Source organism: Ictidomys tridecemlineatus, chromosome X, assembly GCF_052094955.1.
Source record: "Ictidomys tridecemlineatus isolate mIctTri1 chromosome X, mIctTri1.hap1, whole genome shotgun sequence".
Classification (NCBI taxonomy): Eukaryota; Metazoa; Chordata; class Mammalia; order Rodentia; family Sciuridae; genus Ictidomys; species Ictidomys tridecemlineatus.
Window position 1 is genome coordinate 2,085,519 of NC_135493.1, and position 23,342 is coordinate 2,108,860.

Consider the following 23,342-nt stretch of genomic DNA (forward strand, 5'->3'; position numbering starts at 1 on the left):
TACTAGAAAATCTACTGAACTGTGTACCTAAAATGGTGAATTTGGGGTATGTGAATTTGATTTCAATTAAAAAGAATCTGCAACAAATAAAAAAAAATACTTGCTTTCCACCTGGCCTTTAAGCCTGAGCTTTTCAGCCTGAGCCTCTGCCCTCAGAAACCTTCCACAGGATTGTGCTGCCCACCTGAGTGATGCAAGCGCCTGTGAAGGCCACAATCACAGCCACAACGTTGACTGTCAGCTGGAACTGCAAGAACTTGGAGATGCTGTCATAGACGTTGCGGCCCCACATGACTGCCTTGACAATGCTGGTGAAGTTGTCATCGGTCAGGATGATGTCAGAGGCCTCCTTGGCCACGTCAGTTCCTGCAATCCCCTGGAGGATGGCACACAAACGCAGAATCCATGAGTGTCCAAACCAGAGTGCTCATGGAGTCCATCCCTCAGCCCCCTTTGACCACCGAGCCCTTGTGGACTGGTTTTCTGTCTTGCACTTCCAAATGATGTTCACCCAGCTAGGAACAGCACTCATTTTAATCCATTATGATCTGTGCTATAAACATACTCTGAGAGTCATTGCCTGTCACAGTACAGGGAGTTTGCTCCTAAACTCAGAGGATGCTGATGACAGGGTCACTCACCAGCTTTCCGTTTGCTTTAGTGCTCTATAGAAACTGATTATCTAAGTAGGCCCTGGGGGTCCTGGATGGAACAGTGGGTCCTTGCTTCTCCAGTACAGAATGCAGATGTGGCTATACCTGTGCAAAACTGCCCAGCCCTCACTTGTTCCACCTCAGGCCTGGCCCTGTGAGACCTGCTGTCAGGAGGCTCAGTTTGGTCTTCCCTCCAGGTCTGGGGGCCCGGAGGGGGTGGACTGGGCCCCTGGTGGGCTGCATTGAATGTGGGCTGAGTTGAGGGTGCTCCTTTCTGCTAGAGTAGGGATAGGGCTTGCCAGGCTTCTGCCCTCAGGGCCAAGCCCAGAGCCCTGTGGGTAGTACCTGCAGGCTCCTTGCTCAGTGGGCCTGGGGTTTGAAGGGAAGAACCAGCTCTATGTAAGCAACGGGAAAGCAGCACAGAGGGAGACCCCACTAGGGACTCTTAATCACAAGTATAGAAAATAATTCAATTCTACTAGAAAGTCATAGAAATGAGAAGGTGACTTTTAGGCATTTGTCAATCAAATCCTCCCCACTCCCTACATGCATCCATATTTGCAATTTAGAAAGTGTATGATTTAGAAATATGGTCCAGGAGTCCACTTAAAGTGGACTAGGAGTGGGCAATGGCAGGCAGGGCCCAACACTGATGAGCCCCTGCTGCCTACTCCCCTTCTCAGTGATGCCCCACTTCACTGCAAATGTTATCATGTCAAATGTCTTTAACCAAACCAAGGAAACTGAGACCCAAGGGAGGCAGAGCTCATATAGGCCCAAGTGCTACGATGTGAGAGAACTTTTTATCCTAACCTGCCCTAACACAGTGTTTCACTCTCTAGTGCACAGTTACTGACTTCGAGACTCAAGGTCTCATCTGTTGAGGTGACTGGCCTGGCCCTGGGTGACTTACCATGGCAAAGCCCACATCTGCCTTCTTGAGGGCTGGCCCATCGTTGGTGCCATCTCCAGTCACTGCCACCACCTGCCGCTGCTCACCAGTAGTGCTGTCGATGATCCCTGGAACACAGAATGGGGCAGGGCAGGGCCAGTGCCATCTGTAGATATGGAGACACCATGGCCCCCTGGAGCCCTGCCAAGGCGTCTGTGGGGCAGGCTGTCCTTGTGCTCCTGGGCACCTGTGGGTCAAGTCCCTCTCTTCCCACCCTGGTCCATCAGGCAGTGGTGAGGGGGGTGTCATTTGGTAGAAGAGAGGGAGCCGGTGCTGTGTGATTTGGGTTAATGTCTCCCTCCTGTGGATCTCAATTTCCTGATCTGCTCCAGTAAGGAGACCACCTCTGTGGGCTCCTCCTGCTTGGGTATTTTCTATACACAAGTTTCTAGAAGCAGGATCCTGGCTTCATAAGCAGGCCCTGGAGACCCACATGGGAACATGACTTGAGGTGTTCATGAGCAGATGATAGGACATGCCTGGGCACCCATGCTGCCCCCAGGAAGGGGCTGAGTGAGCTGGTTTACCTTTGACTAGAGTGTGCTTGTCGGTGGGAGACGACCTGGCGAGCACCCTCAGCTTGGGCCACACCTTGTCCAGCCGCTCTTGTTCTATCTGGGGGAAGCACATGATACCACACAGGTAAGGTGGGTGGAGGGCTAGTGGAGGGACTGAAAAGGGCAGGGAAGGAAGGTCATAGAAGCAGTCAAAACTGGGACTAAGGTGGCAGGGAGCTACCTCGCCTTTCTCATTGCGGATTCTCCTGTTGAACTCCTTCCCTTCCAAGCACAGGAAGTCCTCCCCTGGTTGGATGATGCCACACTTGGCTGCAATGGCCCGGGCTGTGTTGATGTTGTCTCCAGTCACCATGCGAACTGTGATGCCTGCACGCTGGCATTTGCGGATAGCTTCAGGGACCTGCAAGAGACAAGAAGAGAAAGCAAAGCCAGTAAGGCAAAACTTATTTTGTGTCTGGGCTGTGCTGGGTCTAACATCGAGAGCTAGTAGTTAAGCCAAACCTGTGTACCCAGGCAAGGTGTCTGTGGAGGGTGGGCCCAGAGAAGGCATAGAGAACAGCCCATGGTAGGCGGGTGCCTCCCTCAATCCTCAGCCTACCTATGCCAGGGACCAGCAATGACTCAGATCCAGGCCCTGGTGATATGAGCAGGGCTGGGAGAAGCAACACCATCATATTCATGTCTGAAAGGGGTACCTGGGTGGCCATAAGATTTACCCAGCTGTTAACCTCATTTTTCAGCTGGTAAACTGAGCTCCAGGGCTGCTGAGCAGAACCAGTCCAGGTCACCAGGCAGCAGGCAGGGCAGGGACATTGACTCTAAAAGAAAAATAAGAAAGGGGCCTCCCAACTCTGGCTACTTGACTGGCTTTCCTGTGGCTAGCAGTGCCTGCTACAGGCCCATCCTTCTGGGACCTGACTCAGGGTGAGGACTCAGTGGTCAGCTTACTCTGAAGCAGCCAGAACTGCAACTAAGCTCTGGGCTCCTCTCTTACTGTCTGGGCATTAATCTTTTTCTTAGAGATATGGGCCTTACATCATCTATTTGCTGGGGGAAATGGAACATTGCTTGGTTATGAAGCATGCATTTCATTTCCAAATATCATATTCAATTCTGGGACAAGGCAAGGAGAAAGAGAACCCCCCTAGCATTGAGTGCAAAACGAGGGTTGAGAAGTGAGAAGCCAGGAGACGAGCCAGGAGGTCATGGCATCATTCCAGTGAGAGGAAGATGGAAAGGACATTTCCCAAACCAATGAAGTACTGGCTCTTCAGGCCCTGAGGCTGCAGCGGGGAAGGAAGCAGACAAGATAGGGTCCGACAGATGCACTGGCAGGGAGGGGTGACAGAAAGGAAAAACCATCCAGAGCATTGATGGGATAAACATGGATTCCCTGGGACAAACACAGACTCCAAGGAGGAAAGATGTAAGGATGTGCAGGTGGCCCAGATGTGGCCAAATCCTCTGGTGTAGGGATCCTAGAGTAAGAGTCAGGCTGTGGGGGACTGGGGCAGAGCTGCCTGGGAACAGCCAGAGAGAGTGGGGGCAATAATAGAGGGGCCCCCATTTCAGGCTGTGACAGAGAAACCTGATGATCCCTGAAGGAAATGGTCTTAAAAGTGACCAGGAAGGTTGAGCATCCCCCTGTGATGTGTCCCCTTGATACTTTCTGCTCTTTGAGGACCTTGGTGTGCTATAGATATGACCACATGTTACCAGGAAATAATTTCCCTCCCAGCAAGGCAATGAGGCAGCTCCTGTCCCTGGAGCATCTGGAAGGCATTCCTCTGCTGCCACCAAGTGGCTGGGACAAACCTGAAAGCTGGGAGCTGCAGACAGAGGCTGGGCTGCCAGATCCTTCACGCAGTCTTGGGACTCTGAGCATCCCAACCAGGAGGCAGGAAGGCCCCTCTTTATAAGGTGACCCCCTTCTCATGGGACAGTTTTCCCTTGTCATCTGTTCAGTGGTACTCCCTGCTTCCTCCTCAAGGGTGGGCAGCACAGTGGAAGAGCTGTCAGGCTCTGCTCAGTCATTAAGGTAGCACACACCAAGCTTCCTGCAGGCACAGCCCACAGCAGGGTTACCCAAGGCCCATGCGCCTTCCCTCCTGCTATTGGCACAGGGATTCACAGGGCCCTCTGTGCTCTCTTCCTGGTTACTACCTGGCCAGCCCATTTCCCTGAGAATCTTCATGGCCTTCCCACATGACCTTGTCACTGTGACCTGCTTCCTGGACTATCTAAAGCTACTCTCAAGCCAAAAAGGAGCCATTTCTGATTCCTTGGACCCCTATGCCAATGCCCAGCCTGGGGTGGCCTCTCCCTAACCTGCCAGGGCACCTACTGAAGGTGGGCCTTTATTATATCCTCACCACAACTTGCCTCTGTTTGACATTTTCTGAGATGAAAACTTACATAAAAATATTTTGCAGCAGGCCTAGGAGCTCACCTGAGTGCCAGTTCACACTGGGTTCTTCTTGGAATGCAGGGCTGCTCTATTGATGATGATCCATGGCCACTGGGCATTTTTTTCTGAATTGAGTTTTTTTGGTCCATGGTCCAAAGCATGAAGCTTCTCCTCTCCTGTCACCCCACACCCCACTGCAGCTCCTACAAATATGTTTTCAGGTTTCTGACATGAGAGGGCAGCAATAGAGAGGGTCTGTGAAGACAGAAGGCCCTCCCAGACTCTGCCTCTCTCCAGGATCTCCCATTTTTTAAAAAATTTTTTAATTGTAGATAGACACAATACCTTTATTTTATTTTATTTATTTATTTTATGTGGTGCTGAGGATTGAACCCAGGGCCTCACACATGTAGGCAAGCATTCTACCACTGAGCCACAATCCTGGCAGGATCTCCCATTTTTAAAGAATAAAAAGCAGCCATCCCATGGAACCTGCTCAGCTCAAGGTCTTTAATGACTTCCCAATGTCAAGGCCATGACTGGGCAAACTCACCCTCTTTTCCTCTGTGCCTGCTTCAGACACATGGCCCTTGAAGTTTCTATTCCCTGTCTGGCCTCTGTTGCAGTGCACACTGTGCCGGTGACGTCACCCATATAATGATGCTCCTTGAATTTCTCTCTAGTCAGGACCTTTGCTGTGAGCTCTCTATTCCTATAGCCACTGACCTACTTGACGGTTTTCATGAGGATATTCTGAATATCATTTGGATCCAACTAAACCCTTGACTAAGAATGGTCCACCCTGTCCCTCAAACCTGCATCAGTCAGGCTTCCCAGTTCAGTCACCCCTGGCTCCCCCTCTCCCTCACCATCCCCTTGAGCCTATTGGTTTTGCAGGGGGCTGGGGGTGAGGTTTGAAGATCTCACTGCTGCACTCACTCACCCAGTAGGAGGTGAAGCCTGACTATCCCCAGGACCAAGCAGGAGGAGGCTTCCTGTGGGCAGCCCAGAACCTCTGTGTGGGTCAAGGGCAAGAGCCTCCAGGAAGGAGATCAAGTGTACTGAGGAGGGAGTGATCTGGGGTGCAATGGCCATGACCCTAGGAGGATCCCAAGTCTCTCCCATTGGCCACCTTATCCAGTGTTTCTGCACTTCAGCAGGTGGCTGGTTTGCTCTACCTGTAACTATGCAGTAAGAGGTGTAACAGCTGGGAAGGTGAGCAGAAAGTGGCTCTTGCCATGCATGCTTGTGTTTGAAGTACACCGTGGAGGTTAAGTGTGGGAAAAGGCTGGCCCTCCACCTATCGGACACCTCAGGTCCAGGAAGCAGTTACCAAGGGGTGGCTACCTCAGGCCGTACGGGATCCTCAATGCCCACGACAGCTATGCAGGTGAGGTCACCCACCACCTCATTCTCGTTGTCCCAGTCAGGCTCCTGGCCTGCAGAGAAGTCTCGGTAGGCAATGCAGATGGTACGGAGGCCGTCGCAAGCCATTGGCTCAATGATCTTCTTCACCATGTCATCCCGGTCCCGAGGACGAAAACTTCGGAGTTCACCATTGCTGTTTAAGATGTTGGTGCACCTGGGGCAAGGGGAGGGGTGGTGGAGTGAGGTGGAGACAGGGAGAAAACAAGAGGAAGCAGCACTAGTCACAGTGGAATAGGGTGGGACTTTAGCCAGTGTCCAATGTCCTTATATAGATAGCAGAGGACACAGAGACACACAGACAGGGGAGAAGGCCATGTGACAACAGAGGTAGAGACTGGAGTAATGCAGCTGCAAGCCAAGAAGCATGGAGGATTGTAGCCACCACCTGAATCTGGAAAAGGCAAGCAAGGATTCTCTCTTATACCTGTCAGAAGGAGCACAGCCCTGCCTATACCTTGACATTGGACTTCTGGCCTCCAGAACTGTTGTTTTAAGCAGCAGGTTTGGGGTCACTTTTTCCAGCAGCCCCTGGACACACATACATTAGAGACCCCAGTTGGCAGGTGGGAACTCCTGGCTTATGGCAGTTCTCCCACGGACTCCACAGGACAAGGAGGAAGATCATCAGGAAAACCCAAATGCCACAGACTATCAGTTGTAACCATGGAATGGGAAAAGCAGCAATCTCAGTCCAAGCTCTGATGGCCCCAGATGCTTCTCAGAACAGATATGACTGCGAGGGTTCAGCTAAAGACAGGTGTGATAGAAAAAGTGAATGGGCTTAGGAGGTAGGTACTACAGGGACACTGATGAAGCAGGAACTGGCTGTCAAGACAGAAGGAAATGATAACAAGAGGTAGCACAGACTGATGTCTTCCTAGGAACATGGATTCACTATGTCATTCTCACAACACTCCCAGGAAATAAATTATCAGGGGAAACTGTGGTGGCCATGGAGAGTGGAGGTAATTTGCTCATGTTCACATGGCCAGCAAAGAGTAGAGTCAGGTTTGGACTTCAGGCTCTGGTATAGAATTTGGGTTTTCAGCCACAGTGGCCATCAAAAGAGAAGCCCTGAAGTCCAGCCTCCACTACCAACCCCTCAGGGCTTCAGGGAGGATGTGGTTTTTGCCCTGGGTTGCAGTGTCTGTGCCTGGACTATTTGGGGGCTCACCTGGTGATCAGGTCTGCTGAGAACAGTGGGCAGGCTGAGCCTGGGGGTGCAAGAAACCCTAGGCTTCCCACAGGGGAAGTATGGGAGGATCCAGGTGGGTGGGGCAGAAGGAATGGGGAAAAGAGAGAGGCCAAGGCCAAAGGAAAGTGTATAGACTGAGAAAGGGCAGGGGGAGCAAGGGTGCTTGGACGCAAGGCTGCATGCTCCCTGTTTCTGTTTTGTTAAGCAGCTTTATTCACATACCACACAATTCACCCATTTAAAGTGTACAATTCAATGATTTTTAGTGTATTCATAGATACGTACAAGCATCGCTACAGTCAACTTTCCAACATTTTCATCACTTCTAAAAGAAACCCAACAAAAATAACAGTAGCAAAAATAGATAAATTGAACTTTATCATAATCTTAAAACATCATGAGTCTAGGGATACTCTCAATAGTAAAAAGAACCAACACAATGGGAAGAAATATTTATAAATCCGATACCTGATAAGGATCTAATAACCCGAATATATAAAGAACTCTTAAAACTAAGTAATAAGAACACAAACAGACCAACTAAAAAATGGGCAAAGGGCTTCAATAGACATTTCTCTAAAGAAGTCTTAAACTGGTCACTAAACACTTGAACAAATTCTCAACAGCATTAGTCCTTAGGGAAATGCAGATCAAAACCACCATAAGATACCACCTCACATACACTAGAATGACCATAATAATAACAACAATAAAACGAGAGAATAACAAGTATTTGGAAGGATGAGGAGAAGTTAGAATTCTTCTACATAGCTACTTGGAACATCAAATTATGGAGTTAATTTGGAAAAAAAACATAGTTATAATATGACCCAGCATGGCACTCCTAGGTAGACATGATGGTTAATTTTAGTGACAACCTGACTGGATTGCAGGATGCCTAGAAAATTTGTGCCAAGAAGTGGGTCCTCGCTGCGATCACACCTGTCAATGTGGAAGAACACTGAGAATGGGTGGGAGGAGTTTGGAAAGTTTGAAGGAGCAGGCTAGGGAAAGGCCAGAATGCTATAAGCACAGCTTCGTGGGCAATTCTCCTGGGAGCTCAGAGGACCAGAATGCTAAGGGAATGCAGACAGTAAAGACTGTGCTCATAAAGTTTCATATGGAAACAAGGGCTCCACTGGAAATGGTACAGGGGACCATCCTTTTTTTACATTATGACAAAGAATTTGGCTGCATTTTGTCTATGTCCTGAGACTCTGTGGGAGGCTGAGTTTCAAGGTGAAAAATTAGTTCATGTGAAGGAGGAAACAGTAAAGCATTCAGGATATGGCATGGGTATTTATTCCTGCATCCTTTTTAGCTAAATTTACTGTGAGAATCAGGAGAAAACAGGAATAGAGTGGATAGATTTGCAAAACTTGCTGTTTGGCCAAAAAAGAAGTTCGTGTAAAGTTCCAGCCAAAGAGGGTACTGATGTGGTTGCTAGTGCAACTAAAAAGAAGCCAAGTGGATAATAGGAAAGATGCCTAGAGGGAATTGCAGAAATGGAGTGGCATCTCATGCTTAGAAATGTAGAACTGTAAATTGGTTTCAAAGAATTTCCAGGACAGAGTCTTTGGAGAAGAAAACCCCAGGGTGCCATGCTCACCCAAAAGTGACTAGGGATTTATCTCCCTGGAATTTATTTTTCTGTATTTAGCCAGAGGCAGCTAGAATCATGGTTCAAGTGGGCCCAGATACAGCTCTCACTGGTGCCAGACCTTGGTGTCATCCAGGTGATGCTGGTTCTGAAGGCATGCAGGATACAAGAGTTATGGAGTCATGGAGGCTTCCACCAAGATTTCAAAGGAAAGCCTGGGAGCCAGGCAGTGTGTGGCAGCATTGGCATCCTTGCAGGCAGTCTCTGCCAGAGCAATGATGGAGCCATGAGAATGAAGCTCATGTTGTAATGGAGACCCCATGAAGTTAGAGGATGCTAGGAATGCTCAGAGGAAATTGCAGACAGTATGTAAAGCTAGCTCAAGACAGTGGCCTTGTGGGAAGCAGCCAGCAAAGTTATTAGGATGGGATTGACCAAGCCCTTGGGAGCCACATACTAACGTGGTGTGCTTTGGACACCAGACCTGAAGATTTAGGATTTGCCTCCTGGGTTTTGGTCTTACTTTGGTCTAGACCCTCCATATTATTTTCCTATTTTCCCCATCTTGGAATGAGAATGCTTACGTTGTGTCATTGTATCTTGGAAGAATGTAACTTTCTTTTTTAATTGTACAGGGGCTCTTGGCTAAGATTTTGCCCTGAGTCTCAGAGGAGATTTTTTTGGACTTGGACTTTTAAGCAAAGTGGGAATAGTTAAGACTCTGGAGATTCATGGAGAAGAATTGAATGCATTTTGTATTGGGAGATGGACATGAGCCACTGGGGGGTTAGGGACAGAATGTGTTCCAAAGGCCTATGTGTTAAAAGCTTGGTCCCCAGCTTGGCACTCTTGGGAGGGGTGGGAATTTAGGAAGTAGGGCCTAGTGGGGGGGGGGGCGGTTAAGTCCTTGGATCATGCCCTTTAAGGAGATTGTGGGACTGTGGTCTCTTCTTTCTCCTTCTCATCCCAGCCATGAAATAAGTGACTCTTTGCTCCATCACACATACCTGTCATGATGTACTGTCTTGCCACAGCCCCAAAGGCAATGAGGCCAAGTGATCATGAACCAAAACCTTCAGATCTATAAGCCAAAACAACCCTTTTCTCTTTATAAACTGATTTAGCTTAAGGTTTTGTTATTGTAATGGAAAGCTGACTAAAATAGGATATATCTAAAAGAGTTGAAAATGTGAATTCAAGGGCTGTGATTGTGGCTCAGTGGTAGAGCACTTGCTTAGCATGGGTGGGACCCAGGTTTGATTCTCAGTACCACATAAAAATAAAGGCATTGTGTTGTGTCCATCTACCAAAAAAAAAAAAAAAGAAAAAAAAAGAAAAGATCCTCTCTCTCTCTCTTTTAAAAAAATGTGAATTCAAACACAACCTTGTTCACAGCAGCATTATTCACAATAGCCAAAATGTAGAAAAAAATCCTAGTGTTTGGCAACAGATGAATGGGTAAACAAAATTGATCTTATACACACAATGAGATATTAGTCAACCATTAAAAAGAAATGAAATTATGATACATGGATGAACCTTGAGGACATTATTCTCAGTGAAAGAAGCCAGACACAAAGGCCACAAAGTGCATGATTTCCTTTTTTTCTTTGCCATACTGGGGATTGAACTCAGGAGTGCTCTACCACTGAGCCACATCCCCAGACCTTTTGATTTTTTATTTTGAGACAGGTTCTCACCAAGTTGCCCAGGCTGGCCTAAGCTTGCCATCCTTCTGCCTCAGTCTCCTGAATAGCTGGGATTATAGGGTGCAGCACTGCACCTGGCTGCAGGATTCCATTTATATGAAATGTTCAAAATAGGCAGAGACAGAAATCAGATCAGTGGTTTCCAGGACTGGTGGGGAGATGGACAGTAGCTATTTAGTGGGTCAGGGGCTCTTTATGGGGTGATGGAAATGTTTGTGAACTTGAGTAGTAACAGTTGCATGACATTGTAAATGTACTTAATGCCACTGAACTGTATACTTTAAACAGGTGAGAATGGTCAATTTTATATTAGGTCTATTTTGCTACAAAAATAAAACAAGAAATCTTGTATATACCCTTAAACTAGCCCCCAGCCACCCAGCCCCTGGCTCCTTCCTGTTGCCCACTCACTTTTTGAGCAGGATTTCCGAAGCCCCCTTGCTGAAGAGGCGGAAGCCGCCGTCAGGCATGCGGATGACCGTGCTCATGGACTTGCGGACTGAGTTGAAGGTGTACACTTTGTAAAGCTTATCTTCTGGAATCTGCTCCCGCACAGGCTGGAAGTCCCGCTTCAGGTCCAGGACAAAGCCCAGCAGAGCACACTCCGTCTTATTGCCCACTTGGCGTGGGAGAGCGCCTTCCTTCTCTGGAGGCTGCAGGGCGAGGAGAGCCAAGATGGCACCGAGGCCAAGAGCACCCTCCATGCTGCCCCCGGGGCCTGGCTCCTGCCCAGTTGTGGCTCCCGTGTTTTAGGGTGTGTTGTCAGGGGAGCAGAGGACTGCTTCCCTGACTATGTGGACTAGATGGGCCATGCCCCAGCTGCAAAGTGAGCCCTTGCAGGCAGGATTCTCATCATTCACCAGACTTAGAAGGGTCTTCTAGAAGCTGCAGGCCCCACCCAGTAGCCAGAGCACCCTGTCATGTCAGGGACTGAGAGGAGGGTGAACCCAAAGACTCTGCTCAAAAAAATATTTTTTTGGTGATGCTGGGAGTTGAACCTAGGGCCTCATGCATTCTAGGCTGTGCTCTACCTTTGAGGGGCCTCCAGCCTCTCAGAAGTTCTTAAGGGGGTATAGTCAGCTCTTCAGGATAGCTCATGCCACACCCCAGCCCAGCCCCTTCCCTTGTCCCATAGCAGCTCTGTCAGCCTGCCCTCCTGCTCCAGCTCACTAGTATTTTGGTGGTGTAGGCACTGTTGATGGAGATGGCATGGACCAGGAGGTCAAGGATCTTGGGGGTCAGGGCACTGGGGGCTGGAATCTCTTTGTAGTGGGTATCTCCTAGGTAGGACTGGACCACAGTCATCCGGTTGGTGGTGAGCGTGCCCGTCTTGTCTGAGCAGATGGCAGTGGCATTGCCCATGGTCTCACAGGCATCCAGGTGGCGTACCAGGTTGTTGTCCTTCATCATTTTCTGTAAAGGGCATAGATCCGGTGGGGACACTTGTGTTGTTCACTCATCAGGTTAAGAGGAACAAGAAATGGTCAACACAAATATGATGTACTTGTAGTACTAACAGCCCATTGGGAACCCTGATCAGCACTGGGCTATATGGTGGCTAGACCAAGGGAGCAGGCCTATGAGACAGAAAGACTCTCATCAAAGAGCTAGCAGTCAGACTTCAGGCAGTCACTCTCCTCAGAGCTCATCTTCTCAGAGGCCCCTCTCAGGTTACCCACTGGCCCTGAGGTTTCCTGATGCCATCCTGACTCTCGCATGCTCTGCCCATAGTCTTCTCATGTCCCAGCACCTCCCTGTTCCCATCTCCACAAACAGTACTGGAATCTTCACTTCCTAACCCTTCTGGCCTCTCTATTTTTGTGTCCCAGAGATGCTAACCCTCAGATCTACTTCACCATCCACTTGCTCTCTGGCTTATCTCATTGTGCCCAGGGATCCAGGTGGGGAACACCCCTGAATACAGCAAGTCCCTCTGTGTCAACAGATCTGCAAAGATGCCCCTTGATCCCCACTCAATGCCTTCTCTCCTCCCCAAGGTGTACCCAACCTCCCCTAGTCCTCAATGCAGCCCAGGTGATTGCTGAAAGCCCACAACTGTAAACACTATTATTACCTTGACAGAGTAAGCCAAGGAGATGGTGACTGCAAGAGGCAGGCCCTCAGGGACAGCCACAACCAACACAGTGACACCGATGATGAAGAACTTCACGAAGTACTGCACATAGACGGGTGTGCACTCTGCCAGCCACATCCGGCCATCCGCAACGAAGGTCTCAATCACAAAGTAGAGGACCAGGATGATGACAGTGATGGCAGACATCACCAGCCCTGTCCAGTCATGATGGAGGCCACAGAGGGTTGGGGAGGAAGAGGGCCACCATAGTTGAGAAAGAGAGAGAAAGAGGGAAGAAGAGGTAAGGGACACTGCTCAAAGCAGATTTGGTTTGAGTTTTGGGATAAACAGCTGGGGGGATGGCTCAATGGGGGCAGAGAAAGGCCTGTTTGCATAAGAGCTTGAGATGTTCTTTGGTCAAGTCCCCTAAGACATGTGGAAAGGAGAACAGATAGCCTATGTCCAAAGGCATGAGAGGCACAGCTGTAGGGACTGGCTAGGTTTGGCCCACCCTCAGAAGTTAGAGTTCCAGCCAGTAGGCCCTCAATACTGCTGGCTGCCTTTTGACCATGCCATGGGCAGAGCATGCTGGGTAACAGGTCAGCTTGTGATTTGGGCCTTAGGGAAGGGTTTGGAATCCATGCTCACTGGGGAAAGTTGGGCCAGACCCTGATGGCTCTAGCTGGCCTCTGGCTGCCTGGCCCATACCACCTGCAATATCTCTTCATCCTGATTCTACATGGCATGTTTCCATCTCCAGGATCCCAGGGTCCCTTATGCATGATTGGTGGCCCCTGGCCTGCCACCTCTGGCTATCCCTACCTGCTTTTCCAATCTGCACAGCCAGTTTCGTGAGCTTCCCCTGTAGAACTGACTTCTCCTTCTTGGGCACGTTGGCTTTCTTCTTCTCTCGCTCTTCCATCTCCCCACCCTCTGCGCTCTTCAGGGGCTGCATTTCCATGGCAACTGCCCCATCCTGCTTTTTAGCTGCACACAGAGGAATACCATGGCCAAGGTTAGGGCACAGCCAGGATGAAAGAGCTACAAGGGGCTATCACAGGGGAAGACATGCCATACCATACAAAATGAAATGAAATTCACTGTGGGTTCTTTTATATAATCCCAAGCTTAACATGGCAAAAGGGAGTCTATTGACCTCCCCCATATTGCTGCCTAAGGCCAGACCCTCCTAAGGTGGCTGGACAGCTCCAGCACTGTGCTAGGTAGGAGAGAGAAATGGTTCTCTCATGGAAAGGGAGGACAGACACAAGAACAAGGTACTTGGGCACACAGACAGGTGGCCAGTCCTGGAATGCCCCAAATCTCAATACCTGAGGAGAGGTCTGTGGTCCAAGGAATATTCCAGAACCTGAGGTTGACTCATCTGCTCACTGGTGTACAAGCCACCTCCCTGCTCCACTGGGAGGCTTAGGGGCCCTGGTGGACCCTCCTCCTATCCCAGCCACCCCTGCTCAGTCTGTCTACTCCCACTCGTATGCTCCCTGGGCTGCAGTAGGCAAGCTTTTTCTGACCCTCCAACCTGCCTGCCTCCCTGCTGGAGCAGAGGACTCCCCTTCCCCTCCCCCCTCCTTCCTCATCCTTGCTGTACTTGATATGGTGGTAGTATGTCCCCACCCCGCGGCTCCTCATTTTCCTCTCTGCCAAGTTCTGGCCTCACGCACTCCCTGAGCTCCAGGGTCTTCAGCTGCATTCCCAAAGTAATCATGTCTACTCTACTTGCTATCTTCACTCTTCCACAGGGAGGGACTAACTGACCCAGCAATTGGGGGTTCCCTGCTTGTCTTTATCCCCCATCATTCTGTCTCCCATGCAATGGGGCTCTTTGCATACAGCCATCACCTCTGTATCCCCCCTCCCCACCTTCTAGCCCAAGGCCACTCACCATAGCACCTTCCTCTCAGTAGCCTCAGGGATATGCCAAGTCCTGCCCAGCTGGGCCACTTCTATCCTTTACCCCAACTACTGTCATGCTCCCATAGCCCTTCCCCCAATTCCCTCCCAACTTCAATCATCCTTTCAGCTCTAGATGGCTTATCTGATCCAGTCTCAGTCCCTAGGTCCCTGGGTGAGTAGACACCATACTTCCTCGAGAAGGTCCATCTCTTGTACCACGACCTTCCTGAGGTCACACTTCCAATACCCAGAACTGACTGCTGATTTGACCTGCCATTGCTTCTCCTCCTTGGGGTGCCATCTGCTGTCCAGCTACTTCTTCCAGTGTCTCACAGCCAGGCACGTACCAGCCACAGAGTGCCAGAGCCCACTAGGGACTCAGGGCTTAGAGGAGAGCTGGGCCTCTGCCCATTGGAGGGTTGTTCTGTCACCCTGGCCCACAGGGTCAGTCAGAAGGAAGCTGACATGGGAAACCCATAGGACCAGGACCAGAGCTTTGGGAAAGTCAACTTTTCTGTATATCAGGTTCCTTCTCTGGCCAGAGGACCCAGGGTGCCTATCACAGATGATCTTTATGCACAGATCTCAGGTGCATAATGGCCAATAGCTCAGGTGTCTGCTAGCCAACATCTAGGTGGTTGGTCTGGGCTTCAAGAAGTGTCCATGGATGGGAGGCTCAGAGCAGCCCTAGAGGGTGCTCCTCCATTCTCAGGCCAAGGCAGGACCATTGAATTCACTCACCTGGTCTCTTGGTGCTGCTCTTGCTCCATTGGTGGGTGGCCCCTCCCACACACCCACTCTACCCAGCCCCAACCCCCAGGCTCCTCAGCTGCCCTTAGCAGCACTGAGTACACATTACCTCTGGTCTGGCTACTGTCCATCGCCCCATCTTGCTGCTTTCCTACAATGGAAGAGGAATGACAGACACGGAGACTTGAGAACATCCATATGGCCAAGACAAACAGACATGCACAGGACAGTAGGCAGAGCTGGAGCACAGACAGTGCAGCCTGGAACCACGTGGGATGGGCGGGAGGAGGATGCGCCTAATTGCTGGTGGCCCTGATGCTGCCCACAGAGAGACCTTCTTCATACCTTGTACTTTCCAGGCTCATTCTGCCACCACCTCCCAGAATGTGGTTACCACACAAAACCCAGGGCCAGGGCTTCCCACTGGGCCTTGACTCCAGGCATACAGTGAAGCCTTGAAGGCAGACTGGATGATTCCTGAGTCACATGGGAGAGCAGTGGGAAGTTTCTGAAAGGACTGCTGTCTTGAGAAGGGCCTTCCCACAGTGCTGACCACACCTGAGGGCTGCATGAGATAGGTGGCAGTTAGAAGGGCTATCCTGGGGGCCATGCCTACGCTGGCCCCAATCCAGAGGGGAAATGACCAGGGCAGGAGGGACTTGATCTATCAGTCACCACAAAATAGCTCATGTCATTGGGGATCCAGGGACACAGTCAAGGTGCTAGGTGGCTCCCAGGCAGGGGGATTGGGATCTGGGATCCCCCAAAAGCATGGCAAGATCCTCCTTCTATCCAGAGGTGGAACATAGATTGAGGCCTCTGTCCAGGGCTCCTGTGGAGGCTGAGGATAGTTCAGAGGTAAGGGAGATATTTGAGGTGGAGGGGAAAGAGACACCCAGAGACATAGGATGACAGTAAGATGATAACACAGCACAACAAGGGCAAGCGCTGCTGGAAGCCCTGGGGTTGTGAGGGCCCAAAGGAAGGAGAGACTATAGGGCAGGGCTGGGGTTGTGGCTCAGCAGTAGAGTGCTTGCCTACCATGTGCAAGGCCCTCAGTTCAATCCTCTGGACCACATAAGAATAAATAAACAAAATAAAGGTATTGTGTCCAACTACAACTAAAAAATAAATATTTTTAAAAAGTCAAATGGCAGCAAGTGGACAGGGGGCACTTTTGGAGTATGCCCAACAGACTGATTGACTCATAGGGAGTCAATGAGGCAAGGAGTGGGGAGACATTGGCCATGGTGGCTGCTGCTCCCCCTTAGGGCCCATCAGGGTACCCCTCCTCAAAGAAGCTCTGGCCACTAAGTTGCACAGCCTATTGGTGCTGAAGAGAGTGGGAGAAAGGGTCCTGGTAGGGGTTGGAGGGGATCTGTTTATGTTCAAAGAGGAAGAGCCTAGGACCCAGCAGTGAAGGACACCAACATTTAAGGGACAGAGCAAGAGGCCAGGGTTCTGCAAAGGAACCACAGGGGACACTAGGAAATATATGTTCCAACAGCCCAAGGGAGAGAACCTTAGCAGGGGGAAGGTGGCCCTATGTGGAAAGGGACTCCCTGCTAATCAGCTGGGACCAAGAGGCCACAAGGCAGAGTCAATTGTTCTACATAGAAAGGTCTAGGGACTCCAGCCTCGGCCAGCCCAGACCAGATGAGGCCTGGGCTCACTACCTGCCTGTGCACCCTTAGGCTTCTCACTAGGGGAGGACTCTGAACTAGCTTTACAGGGATAGGGGCCTCAGTACAGCAAACATGAATTGGTGGAGGGAAGGCCTGGCCTGGTAGCAGCAGGGAGGTGCCCACATGGGTCACAGAGGCCCAGGTGGCCAGGTCCATGAAAGCTTTCAGGCCACTGCAGCTCATGCTGCTCCTCTGTCACTGCCTCCATGAGCAGAGAGCTTCAAGAGGTGGCCCACGACTAGGCTGATAGAGCATTCTTCCTTATGTTGACCTGTCTCACCTGCTTTCTTGGCTCTGGCAGCCTAAGACTAATCATCCCTTCTCCAGGTCATTGGCCCCAGATTCCTGCTGGAGCTTCCCACAGGAAGCAGAGTTCTCCCCACAGTGCAGGTCCTTTGTACTTGTAGATGGGCCCAGGTGGCTTCTCTCAGCTGGGAGGCACCAATCTAGAAATCTCCATTTCCCACTTGGTTTGGGCTACAGGAGAGGCCTGAGGGTGAATGCAGGCCAGAACCAAGGGAGTGATAAAAAGATGTGGGTCAGAGTTACAGAAGGGTACAGCCTGATCCATAGTGCCAAGATCCAGGGGGTCAGGGAGTATAGAGGTCAACTCCATAGCTTATAGGTCCTAGACTGAGGACCAAAGGAGACTCTGACCATGCTTGCAGGGCAGCAGACTAGCTCTGTGCTAGGGAGGACATGACCACTATGGAGCTGAGCTCTCTGAAGTTATCTGTCCTTTGACACTGCTGTCCCTAGGGCAAGGGCTATCACCCATTGTGATCTGGTCCTGCCCCTATCCCATCCCAGCATCCTGTGACCCTGAATGTCCTTTCACAAATCCTATCCTTTCTACTATGTCTTCTTTGCTGTGCTTAAGAGTCCTTCACCTCTGAGTTCATGACCCCTGTTTCCCTGGCTGTTGTATTGACCCCCGATTCTTGGCATTTTATTGTGTATTCACTGTTAAGGGTATAAGGGCTGAGCACCCTGAGGGTGGTCATTAAGCTCCTAGAGCATCCAGTGAAGCCAACAAGTCTAGCCCTGTATCCCTCTGACCTCATTCCTGTCCAGGCAGAGCCTTCCAAAGCCTTCAGAAAGCAGCCATTCCAGGGAAGCTGCCCTTACACAGATTTGGAGGGGCCCCTGGCCTGCTGACTTTTGGGGACAAAACCCTAGAAGAAGGATTGCCAAGAAAAATCAGAAGAGAGGACATAGCCTGTCATCCTTTAAGGACTGGATCTCCTGGGAGCCTGGGACTGGCCAGCAGGAGACTGCTGATAGGCAAACAAAGAAGAAGAGCAGTGCCCCACTGTCCCTGTCAGTACTAGAAACTAGAAGTCAGGGTTGCCTTACCTTTCTTATCTTTTTTCTCCTCCTCCTCTCCACCAGCTCCAAGCAAGGTAAAGATAATGCCTGTCTGGGAGTTTACACCAACGGCCGTTACCACCATTCTTCCAGAACCTTCCATGACATGAGTGCCTAACACAGCAACACAGAGAGACTGAGACAGAGATTTGCACCACCTGGTGGGAGACATGTTCAGTGCCTACATGAGGGTTCCCAAGGAATCCCAGAGGTAAGAACTCATCTTTCAGAGGCTGCTACAGCTGTATTGACCCAAATCCTTGGGTGGCTCAGAGGAAACCCATAGGCCCAGAGGGGTAGGTACTTGGCAGAAACATGGGTGAGCCATTCACAGGGGGCTCTGACCAGGGGGCTCTGGCCTTTCTGTCCAGTTTCACACTGGATTTCCCCTTGGGATAAATGCTAGGCTAAGTCAGAACCTTCTGGAAAAGGAACACTTGCCTCTTTTGGATCTCCTTGAAGGTCTAGATTTGGGAGAAGTGCTACTTTGATCCCCATAAAATCTCCTCCCCATTCAGGACTACCAAGGGTCTTTTGAAGCCCTGTGGCTGTAGGTACCACCATCAGTTCTCCAGTGGCCCACTCTGGCTTTGTGATGGGTGCAGTCCTCAGACCCCTGAACTGGAAAACCTATTCAGGGAAATCGCCCTCCTTGAGGTGAGTCTGGCAAATGGCTTCACTGGGGATATTGGGCCAAATGGCTTCCAATCTGCTGACTTCAGTGGGCTGGTTGGGAAGGCAGCCCTTACCTGAAAGCAGCATAGGGTCTTTATCAGCTGACTTGCGCACATGATCCGACTCGCCTGTCAGAGAGCTCTCATCGATCTTCAGGTCGTTGCCCTGGATGAGCACGCCATCGGCAGGCAGCAGGTCTCCTACAGGTCCGCCCCGAGCCAGAACCAGAGGCTGTGGGTCCAGGGGACCTTTCTCCCCACCACCTCCTCCCGGCTCTCCCAGGGAAGGTCCCTCTAGACATGATGAGCCAGGTGGTCAAGGGAGTCGAAATCCCTCTTCTTTCAGTCTCCTCCTTTGTGGGAGAGGGAACCACCCACAACTAGCCATGTCGTCCAGCTTGCAGTGGACAGGGTCAACATTTCCCTCATGCAGTAGTGGGGGGATGTGGAGATAGTCTGCTTCTTGGGGTGTGATTGCATCTCTAATACTCCGTTTCCATGCTGCCTCACACCCCCTGTGGGTGAAAGCACCTGTGTACTGGGGACAGCCTGCACTGGGGGTATCCTGTGGCCCATGCTTCTTGGAAATGGGAGTCAGGCTTCCTTGGTGGGGTGGGTGAAGATTGGCACACTCACCATACTTGACCTGAGCGATGTCCCCCACCACCAGTGCAGCCACAGGGACCTGGAGGAGCTGCCCATTCCGGATGACTGTGAACTTCTGCTCCTGCTCAATGCGGCTCTGCAGGCCTCGAAACTGCTTCTCCTTGCTCCAGTCATTAAAGGCCGTGACAAGCACCACACAGATGACAGACAGCAGGATGGCGGCCCCTTCGATCCAGCCAGCCTCAGCCTCCCCCTCATCTTCTGCCCCACCGGATACATTCCCACAGGCTTTGCCCAAGGAAAGAAGGGAAGAGGAAAAGAAGTTATAGAGCCAAGCCCAGGTGGGACATCTTAGGACCCTGCCTCCACTCCTTCCAGCCCAGAGCCCTTCCCCTCACCTTCACTCTCCTCTCCAGGAGGAGCATAGAAGGAGAGGCCTAGGGAGACGATGGCGGCCACCTCCAGGATGATGAGGGTCACATCCTGCAGGGCCTCCCACACCAGCTGCAAGAACGTCTTGGGCTGCTTGGGAGGGATAAAGTTCTGCCCATAGATCTGCCTGCGCTTCTCCAAGTCATTGGTGCTGTCCGCCAGTCCTGCACAGTGTCCCAGGAGGGCAGTAGAAGCACAGAGGGAAAGGATGAGAAGGTCACCTTTAGTCCTAGGAACCCCCAAGAGGCCCTGCCTGACCTGCTGCTTTGGGGGTCTCTGGCTGGGCTGCCTCTCCCTCTAAACTCTATGGTTGTAGAAGGCAGGAAATGTGCAGACATGGCACCATGAGCCTTTCTGCAGACCTTTGGGGCCAAGCACGTGGGAGTGAGTGTGTGGCTCTCCACAGCTAGCTTGAGAGAACCCAGTCTAAGGAAGGGATGCTGGGCCAGGTAGAGGGGCTACAGCTTCCTCCTGATACACACATGAGTAAAGGGGCGCCTGTGCTGTTTTGTGCTCCATCCAAAATGTCTCTGAGTGGGGCTTTGCGAGAAACTGATGGTTAATGTCCAACAAGTGAAAAGCACAGAGGGGCCCATTAGGGCCTAGTATGGACCAGGGTTTCCCAGAAACAGGAATAAAAGAGAGCAGCAAGCAGCTCCCCAGGTAAAGTAAGCATCCAGATAGCTTCAGTGGGTTTATGGGAAGGTTACCAGTCAAAGGGGTGTGGGTGACATTAGCCTGGTTTCAACTGGATGTCAAAGAAGTTACCAGAACCCTTTCTGAAGTAGGGCTTTCTTCCTGTCAGGAAAGATCTCTCTAGCTCGAAACATGGATTCCCTGTCTTCTTCAGAGCAGACTAGTCACTGGGCCCCACATAGCTCTATAAGATGAAAATGTGCTTTTGGGACATGGACATCCTAAGAGCAGAAAAGCCAATGGCCTTGGTCATAACCCTACTCCCATGGTCTGCTGGTCCCAGAGAATGTAAGGTCTCACAGCCTAACTTGCAAAGGGAGCAGGGCATGGAGGCAACCAGGAGCACATGCACATCCAGGGCCCAGGGATATGGGAATCTCTGGAATCACAACTGCTGAGGAGGACAGAGCAGCCACTGGAAACAGGGAGTGGAAGCCTGATTTCCGGAAGTTTCTTAGGAAAGGAACAGAGAGGGGGAATATGAGAGCTAGTGGGAGATGCAAGTTCTTGGGTGCAGACAGGGGGACCAATAGTGGCTTATGAAGAGAGAGACCCAGAAAACCAGGTTGAGGGACAGGGTGGACTGGGGAGAAGCAAAGCCAGAGTCCCAGTGGTAAAGCCTTGCTTGACCTCACCATGGTGGGCAGCATCATATGCTCAGCCATGCCTGGGGACCTGGGCCCCTGAGCTGGGATGGGTGGGGAGCTTCTCATCATTTGGGAGGAAGGTGCCCTGCCCATCACAGTCTCAATGAGGCAGACGAGGCTGGAGATGAAAAGGGGTCTGAGCCCATGAGTCAGAGTTCTTTTTTTTTTTTAAGAGATTCCTTTTTTTTAAAAAAAAAATGGGCCTTTATTTTGTCTATTTATTTATATGCAGTGCTGAGAATCAAACCCAGTGCCCCACATATGCCAGGCAACCGCTCTGCCACTGAGCCACAACCCCAGCTCCAAGTCAGAGTTCTTGACTGCCTGGTCAGGTTGAGGGAGCCTCCCAGATGTTGAGCTTCCAGGACACAGGAATGGTGAGAGGCTAAGAAAGGACCTGGTGCCACGGTGCCCATGAGGTGTGCAAGGAGATAGCTGCCTCATTCACAACACCTCTCCCAGAGCCTGGCTGTGGTGCCAACCTTAAGCCCAGGTTAAGGGATAGGACGTGGACTCCCACTGCCTCCTCTAGAACTGGGAGCCTGTGTCCAATTGTCATCCATCATCCCTAAAGACAAGAGGTGGGGATGCTGGGAGATCATCAGTTATTCGTGATAATGGCACATTATCAGCAGGCAAAGGACACTGAGAGGAGGGAACCAGTTCTGGTGGGGGACCCCTTCAGTCCTAAGCAGCTGAAGCTCCTTAACTGATGTAGGCCCAGGGGCTCAGAGGTACTCATGGCTCTAGAGCCCTTCAGGCTACCTCCACACCCTGAGCAAGTTCTTGTGGGCTGGGAGACACAAGTCTCCTCGGGCCCATTTAGGCTTGGCATCCAAGCCATGGGCCTCTGAGCCTGCACACCTATTCAGAGGTAGGCAGGTAAGATGATTTAACCCCCTGCCTTTAGCCCTCAGGATTCTCAGTCCAGGCTGATCCAGCCCCTCCTTGAGTTCCCACAAATCCTCAGTGCTGCACCCCCAAAGTGCCCAACCCCACACTGACACCTGGTGGACAGACAGCAGCTTATGGCTCCTGGCCCTGAGTGTCTGGCGTTAACTCCTGCCACCTGCTGCATGGACAGGAGGTGAGCAGAAGGGCCATCCGGTCCATGGGGCCCTCACTGGGCAGTGAGCTTAGGAAGGCTCAGCCCCAGATGACTCGAGAACAAGAAGTGCTGACGATGGGGCTTCTGCAAAGGGGCAGGGTGGGGCCCATTCGAGATGGAAGGGCCAACAAGAGCAAAAGCCGCAGCCTACACAGCCTTGGCACGTCCACCCAGCTAGGCGATGGCCACACAGTGTCCTTCCCACTCAGAAGGGCCACAGCTGTCCCTGCCTTTCTTCTCATGGCCTCATGGCGCCTGGGCCCAGCTGGTGGCTCAGATTTCTGCCAGGGCCAAAGGCCTCTTTCAGAAGGCTTGCAGCTTCTCCAGTAGGGCGTCTGGGAGAAAATCCAGACCTCAGCTTCTGTGGTGGCAGGATAGGGGACTGGGTAGGGTAGGGGACTGAGGCCAGGGATTTAGCTGAGGGACATGTCCATCACTCTGGACGGGCCTTATCTTCTTTACCTATAGGAACTATGAGAGATGCCCCAGGAAGGCAGCAGGAGCCTCCCACATACCTAGGGTTTCTACTGCTCCTGGCCTGGAGCTTCCAGAGTGAGACCAAAGTCCCCTGAAGCCTGTAGGTCCCCAAAGCACCATGTGAGTCTGTCTCCTGCTGTCCTGATGCACATGCCTGGATTGTCCCCAAGGGCAGTGGGCCCTTGAGCCCCTTTCCTGGAGGTCCCTTCCCCTTCCCCCACCTTGCCCTTGGCCTTGATTTGCCCTTGCTACTGCAGCAATTCTCTCCCATTGCCTGAAACCAGCAGCTGCCCTCAGACTGGCCCCTTTCCTGTGGGATTGGGGGTCCTAACAGCTGCTGCTGCTGCCACAATACTCATTGTGGTGGGGGGTGGAGGCAGCTGAGGCCCCTCTGGTTCTGAGCACATGCCTGCCCAGCAGGCCCTAGGGCAGCCTGGGTCCAGGGCATG

The 23,342-nt window shown here is 51.4% G+C and overlaps 1 protein-coding gene across 8 annotated transcripts in view; it reads right to left on the reverse strand.

The window, feature by feature from the left end:
• The window catches only part of Atp2b3 (ATPase plasma membrane Ca2+ transporting 3), a 69,601-nt gene that overhangs the window by 25,125 nt on the left and 21,134 nt on the right, over window positions 1-23,342 (reverse strand). For 5 of the 8 annotated variants that reach the window (XM_021720434.3, XM_078034078.1, XM_078034075.1 and 2 more), the window contains 14 exons: window positions 19,932-20,129; window positions 19,564-19,821; window positions 19,003-19,128; window positions 18,242-18,367; window positions 15,310-15,351; window positions 13,359-13,523; window positions 12,537-12,751; window positions 11,633-11,875; window positions 10,874-11,115; window positions 5,878-6,112; window positions 2,344-2,523; window positions 2,133-2,220; window positions 1,567-1,673; window positions 185-376 (listed from right to left, as the gene is read on the reverse strand). In XM_021720434.3, coding sequence (XP_021576109.1) covers window positions 185-376; window positions 1,567-1,673; window positions 2,133-2,220; window positions 2,344-2,523; window positions 5,878-6,112; window positions 10,874-11,115; window positions 11,633-11,875; window positions 12,537-12,751; window positions 13,359-13,523; window positions 15,310-15,351; window positions 18,242-18,367; window positions 19,003-19,128; window positions 19,564-19,821; window positions 19,932-20,129 — 2,417 coding nt within the window. The remainder of the gene's footprint in view (window positions 1-184; window positions 377-1,566; window positions 1,674-2,132; window positions 2,221-2,343; window positions 2,524-5,877; window positions 6,113-10,873; window positions 11,116-11,632; window positions 11,876-12,536; window positions 12,752-13,358; window positions 13,524-15,309; window positions 15,352-18,241; window positions 18,368-19,002; window positions 19,129-19,563; window positions 19,822-19,931; window positions 20,130-23,342) is intronic. The other 3 variants (XM_078034076.1, XM_078034079.1, XM_021720438.3) reach the window with 1 other exon arrangement.